Here is a 7,315-nt window from a genome sequence, read left to right on the forward strand (position 1 = left end):
AGATATGCTGCTCTATACACGCTAAAAGTAGTGATTATTTACATGGAGTCGGGTGGGGTTCCTGAATTTGGATTATCTAAATGATCCAAATAATATAAAAAATAAAAAGATACTCTTTAATTTAAAGTTTAATTAATTCATCAAGCTAACAAAACAAATATACAAATAAAACGTTGTCTGATGCTGATTGGGTTTCCTAACAGCAGGCTGTCATATATCTTCATGACAATAACATCAAAATCGTTCCGATCACAGACGGTCAACCGTCACATCCGTTAAAAAAAACAAAAACAGGATAGCAATTACCAAAATGCGAAACACAAGGCTGTTAAACGGCAGTCCACCAACCAATGGGTGACGTCGCAGCTGCTACATCCCTTATCTTTAAGGACTATGTTTTAAACTCATATTCTTTGAAAACATCAGTGCCCTTGAATTAGCCAAAGCAGAATACTAAGAGTATACGTAAGTACAGGAAGACTGGGTATGAAGCTTTGGTGTTTCAGTCATCAAAGTCCGGGATATCGTCGTAGGAGTAGCCACGGTAACCCTTTGATGCATAGTAAGCTATTCGCAGGTGGTAAATTCCAGGCAGGAAGACGAGGACCCCGATGATGAGGACGGGCACGGTTCGGTCCGAGTGCTGAGAAAGAAACAAGAGAAAAACATTTCAATGAGGCCTCCATTTGAAAGTTGTTGTTTTTTTTCCAACCTGGACCCTATTCCCCCATGCATCGGTGTCTACAAGTGACTGATGTGAACACAAGTCTTTAAAACTGGTCCAGTGTTAAGTGAGAACCGGCAGTCGTGAACCGGGCTGTGATGTAACCCTACAGGACAGATGTTCAGCATCAGTCAGCGTCCACTAAAAGTTGTGTTGTTGTTGCCGCTGACAGACTCAGATTATTCTTCTAAGTGTCTGACAATATTATGGGATGGATCCCTACAGAGATAGACCTTTTAGTTAAAGAGGAAGATCCTTTTAGTTTAACACTGAAACAGAAATCAACACCTCCAAAAAAACCACCAGACTCATTGTAAATAACTCCACTATTTTAGCATGTATGAGCAGCATATCTCCACACAGACTACACTGTATTTAATAATCACTACTTTATCACTCCGTTATACAACCAAACCTTAATCCAAAGTGGAACGAGAAGAAAATAAAATACAAACTACCCCAAAAAGCACGTCTTCGGTATCGTTCCACTGTCTCCAAACAATCACCACACTCTGGTTGGTTGGAATATACTCTTAAAACTTTCACCATTCTACATGCCTGGGCCGAATAAACTGATCTATCATGCTAAAGGTAGTCGATTTATTTACATGGCACGTCTGGTCGGAGATATCGTGCTCTAAACATGCTAAAGTTCCCAAGTCCCCACCCGTCCTACCCCGTGATACTTTTACATGCAGGTCTGGTGGAGCATAGCTTGATCTATACCACATAAACAGTATCCTGATCTTGGTACCTCGAGGGAGTCGTCTGGTGGAGCTATATGCCTGCTCTAGCACATGCTAAAAGTAGTGATTATTTACATGTAGTTGGTGGCAGGATATGACTGCTCTAGTACAATGACTAAAGACGTGATTTTGTACATGGAGTTGGTGAGATATGCTGGCTCTATACACATAAAAGTTAGTATGTATTTAGCATGCCCGGTCTGGTGGGTGAAGTATGCTGCTCTAGCTACACGACGAAAAGTAGATGATATGTTACATGGAGGTATGGTGGGTTTGGTGATGGTGATTTCTGTTTCATGTTAAACTAAAAGGATCTTCCTCTTTAACTAAAAGGTCTATCTCTGTAGGGATCCTTTCATGATGTTGTCACACACTTAGAATAATAATCCGAGTCTGTTAGCAGCAACAACACAACTTTTACTGGACATATTAAAATAGGGTCCAGGGTAAAAAAAACTCAAAGTTAACCTTTAATAGAGATTGCCCATACTGTGAAATACTGTAAAAACTACTCACAGTGACCCCGAAGTACCCGGCCAGGAGAAGGGAGCCGATGACGATCAACAGAGAGCCGATTAGGAAGAGCACCGTGGCGAGCGCTATGGCTTTGTACGGGACTTTGGGCGGGCTCCGTTTGAACTGCAGATTGGGAGAAATATTGAATTAAAAACACCTTTCTCTGTCACAGCAGGCTTTCTGCTGCTATGCCTGTTTTCTCATGTACTAACCCTTGTGTTGTCTTCCTGTAAACCATGAAAATAACACTATTATAGCTTTTTTTTGACATTTTTTCTGTCACTTTTTCAATGATGTGGGTGCCTTTTTTTATGTATTTGATATTTCTACTGTTGACATTTCAAAGGCCAATTTTTTGTGGTTGAAAAAAAACAACTGAAAACAACTTGGACCGGCAAAGTTAGTCTCATAATGCGCTTGAACTTCTTGAAAAGAGTTGAAAGTCTGTGCCCGGTTGACAGATATTACACATCTAAAGGAAGCTGGAGGACTTTAGGCGTGTTACCGGTGTTGCCAGATCTCACGAGACAAATACGCAACCAGGCCTGTGAAAACAAGCCCAAAACGAGCGACTTTTTCTACGTAGTCCCCCTAAGATCCTGGAAGAGAACAATTAATTAGAAGTGTGCACGGTTTAACAATCCATGTGGGGACAGATGGTCAATTTCCATCCATGTGGACAGACTGGTAAACTGTCCCCACGGTGGAGTTTATTAATGTTCTCCTCCTGAGCTTCAGGACAACGACCACAGGAGGGAGTTAATCCCCCTTTAACATTATTTAACATTAGAAAACTATGGAAGAGGATTAGGGCCACTGGTGACAAATGTATGTGAGTTCTGTGACTTTAATCTCAGAATTAAAAAAGTGAGAAATCTGAGATTAAAGTCAGAATTCTGAGAAAAATGTCAGAATTCACGTACATTTTTCACCAGTGGTCCTAATCCTCTTCTGTAGAAAACTGATTGGATATCAGATATAGAGACTTTTTCACAGTGATTTTGAGACGACGGGTTGAATCCATTCTTTTCCTCCTTTCTCTTTCTCCCAGTCTTTCTCATATTTCTTCCTGTATTTCACCCACTTCATCCCGGGCATTTATTCCTCCAAAAACATCTCCTACATCCAGTCACCAGCAGTTGCTACTCACGCGTTTTCCTAACAAGAGAAACAACAGACTGCCCTGCTCTGGAATGGATGTTGATGATAATCACAGACTGGAATATTCAACCTTTTCTAATTCAATATTTCACACAACACTTCCATTGTTTTACAAGATATACAAAATGAGGAATAAGACACCAAAATTAATGAAACGGTAGAGATTTGTTTACTTGGCACCAAGAGCGTTGGACAATCATGTCTATTTGGGGGAAATAAAACAAAACATTGATTAGGAAACCATGAGCGACGACAATGAGGACAACATGAGACAACTGGGGGACAACATGAAGGGGACAACAGGAGGACATCAACATTAGGACAACGAGACAATGCGGCACGACATGATGGACAACATGACAGGACCAACATGAGGGCAACAATGAGGACAAACACTGGGGACCACTCGACCAACATTGAGGGACACACATGCGGACAACATGAGGACAAACACTGGGGACAACATCGAGGACACATGGGACAACATGAAGACGACCATGTAGGACGCAATGAGGAAAACATGAAGACAACATGAGGGCAACATGAGGACAAACATGAGGGACAAATGGGGGCAACATGAAGACAACATGAAGACAACTGAGGGCAACATGACGGGCCAACATGACGGGGGACGACATGAGGGTGACATGAGGACAACCATGAAGACAAATGAAGAGACATGAGGACGGACATGAAGACAACATGAGGACAACATGAGGACAACATGGGGGCAACATGAAGACAACATGAAGACACATGAAGACACATGGGGACACACATGAGGGCGACATGAGGGTGCCATGAGGACAACATGAAGACAACATGAAGAAGACATGAGGACGAACATGAAGACAACGGAAGACAACGTGAGGACAAACATGGGACAACATGGGGGGCAACATGAAGACCAACATGAAGCACATGAAGACAAAACATGAGGGCAACCATGAGGGCAACATGGGACAACATGAAGCCGACATGAGGACGAAATGAGCACATGGGACAACATGAAGACCAAATGAAGACAACGGGGCAACATGAAGGCAACATGAAGACAACATGAGGGCAACATGAGGACAACATGAAGACAACATGAGGGCCACATGAAGACATGAGGACAAACATGAAGACAACATGAAGACAAACATGAAGGACAACATGAAGGACAACATGAAGACAACATGAGGACAACATGGGGACAACATGAGGACAACATGAGGACAACATGAAGACGACATGAGGACGACATGAGGACAACATGAAGACAACATGAGGGCAACATGAGGACAACATGAGGACAACATGGGGGCAACATGAAGACAACATGAAGACAACATGAGGGCAACATGAAGGGCAACATTGAGGGCGACATGAGGGTGAATGAGGGACAACATGAAGACAACATGAAGACAACATGAGGACAACATGGGGCAACATGAAGAAAAACAGAAGAAGACATGAGGACGACATGAAGACACATGAGGACAACATGAGGACAACATGGGGGCAAACAGAAGACAACATGAAGACAACTAGAAGACAACATGAGGGGCAACTGAGGACAACATGAAGACGACATGAGGACGCATGAGGCGAGACATGAGGACAACATGAAGACAACATGAAGACAACATGAGGGCAACATGAAGGCAACATGAAGACAACATGAGGGCAACATGAGGACAACATGAAGACAACATGAGGGCAACATGAAGACATGAGGACAACATGAAGACAACATGAAGACAACATGAAGACACATGAGGACAACATGAGGACAACATGAAGACAAAATGAAGACAACATGAGGGCGACATGAGGGGAACATGAGGGCGACATGAGGACACATGAAGAAACTATGGAGACGCATGAGGGGCACATTGAGGACAACATGAAGACGACATGAGAAGACATGAGGGCTGGACATGAGGACAACATGAAGACAACATTGAGGACAACAGGAGGGCGACATGAGGACAACATGAGACGATGAGGAGACATGAGGGACACATGAAGACAACATGAGGGCAAAATGAGGACAACATGGAGGGCAACGATAGGGGACATGGACAACTAGACACAACATGAAGACGACATGAAGAAGGACATGAGGACGACATGAAGACAACATGAAGACAAACTGAGGACAACATGAGGACATACATGGGGGCAAACATGAAGACAACATGAAGACGACATGAGCGGGACAAATGAGGGCCAACATGAGGACAACATGAAGGAAACATGAGGGCAACATGAGGACAATCATGAAGACAACAGAGGACAACATGAAGACAACATGAAGACAACATGAGGGCAACAGCAGGGCACATGAGGGCAACTGAAGACAAAATGAGGGCAACATGAAGCAACATGACGACAACATGGAGACAACCATGAAGACAACATGAAGACACATGAGGAACAAGACAACATGAAGACAACATGAAGACAACATGAGACAACATGAGGCAAAATGAGAAACACAGGAAGACCACACCTGAAGGACAAACATGAGGACAACATGAGGACAACATGAAGACAACATGAAGATAACGTTCCTGGATTTTTATTTTTATTTTTTTAAACATATATCGGCATATCAGATTTTTAAATAACCAAATATTCGTATCGGTATCGGCCTTAGAAACCCTTCATCGGTCGGGCTCTGGTTTGCAATGAGAAAACATTTTTAGTTCATGGATTTCACAAATTTCAGTATGACACGTTATGACGTAGCCCGTTAAAATCCGAGCATGCGCACATCTGCACTCGACTCACATCGGGCAGCGCCGGCCGCTCCCGCTCGCTCTCCTATAGCGTGACGTTGTACTGACCAATCGCTGTCGCATGTTCAGCGACATAGGCGCGCGTGTGAGTGTGTTGCCCTGACGTCGTACGTCGTTTCTTTTCCTGACCTGTAAATCGATGTAGCCGTCATCATCGGAGGCCACGCGGGAGTACCCGACTTTACCCGACACGGCGTTACGAGCAGGCATCTTCTTCCGCTGCTCTACACCGTCGCCGCCATCATTACGTTACTTCACGAGCTGTCCGGGGCGAAGTCCAGCGAAGTATTAACTTTAGGAAGCCTGTTATCTCCGGAAACTAGTTATTAGAGAGATTACAGCGAGCTGTTGCTTGTTGCCATGGATTCTCCACGACCGTTAAACCGTCTCCGCTGCCGCTGCTGCTGCTCTGAACGGCTCTTCCGTGTTTTTCGCCCCGGTCTGCACTGCGCCTGCGCACAACGAAACGTCATCGGATAATGTATTGTAGACGATTCCTCATTAAGAAATAATAATTATTTATTTTTTAAATTGATTTATAAATAATAAAAAAATAAAAATACACCAAAACAAAAAAAAAACAAAAAAAATAAAGAAAAATATTTAATTTTACAGTGGCCTAAATTATTGGTTTAATTTGGTTAATTTGATTTACAAAAATGCAAAATAACAATATTCACCCCATTTTTAGATGAATTTTTATGTCAATTAAAACTATATTTTAAGTATTTTATAGTTGTAGTATATTACGTATACTACATATATGCTGTGTATATACATATATATATATATATATATATATATATATATATATATATATATATATCATAGATATATATATATAATATATGTATATATATATATATATATATATAGAATATATGTATATATAATATTATATATATGTATATATCTTCACATATCACGGGACATTGTGGAGTGCTTGACTTTGTATTTTTGTGTTTGTTTATGTTTTATCTCTCTCTCTCTATCTCTCTACTGTATATACATGAAATAATAATAGGAAAAAAATACAAGAACAAATATTTGAATATGTACAAGTAGAAGTATATATACATTTAAGAAGCATTTATGAAATCTCTATAAATGAATAACATCAAATCAAAGTTGTCGAATCTCTTTTATTGTGATAATTAAGAGGACTGGTCCTCCTGACGGTGACGCGCACGGCCGCGTGTCCGCCACACGGTGGCGCTGTGGGCTCGTTTTAAAGTGGAGTCCGGACCCAGAGACCGTTATTATAATATAATATTATATAAGATATATATCTCCAGTCTGTGGTGAGACTCATCTCTTTGTGTCCGTGTTCATTTCCGGAGATGATCCGCGGGCCAGAGCTTTAATAACACGGGTGTTCT

The 7,315-nt window shown here is 41.7% G+C and overlaps 1 protein-coding gene across 1 annotated transcript; it reads right to left on the minus strand.

Annotated features, from left to right (window-relative positions):
• Window positions 1-110: 110 nt before the first annotated feature.
• tmem230b (transmembrane protein 230b) lies at window positions 111-6,389 on the minus strand. Its single transcript, XM_032511660.1, has 3 exons — window positions 6,066-6,389; window positions 1,987-2,109; window positions 111-643 (listed from the first exon to the last, which is right to left on the minus strand). The coding sequence occupies exons 1-3, from the start codon at window positions 6,144-6,146 to the stop codon at window positions 503-505; spliced, it is 345 nt and encodes a 114-aa protein (XP_032367551.1). The 5' UTR covers window positions 6,147-6,389; the 3' UTR covers window positions 111-502.
• Window positions 6,390-7,315: the final 926 nt, after the last annotated feature.

This window comes from Etheostoma spectabile, unplaced genomic scaffold (genome assembly GCF_008692095.1).
Source record: "Etheostoma spectabile isolate EspeVRDwgs_2016 unplaced genomic scaffold, UIUC_Espe_1.0 scaffold431, whole genome shotgun sequence".
NCBI lineage: Eukaryota > Metazoa > Chordata > Actinopteri > Perciformes > Percidae > Etheostoma > Etheostoma spectabile.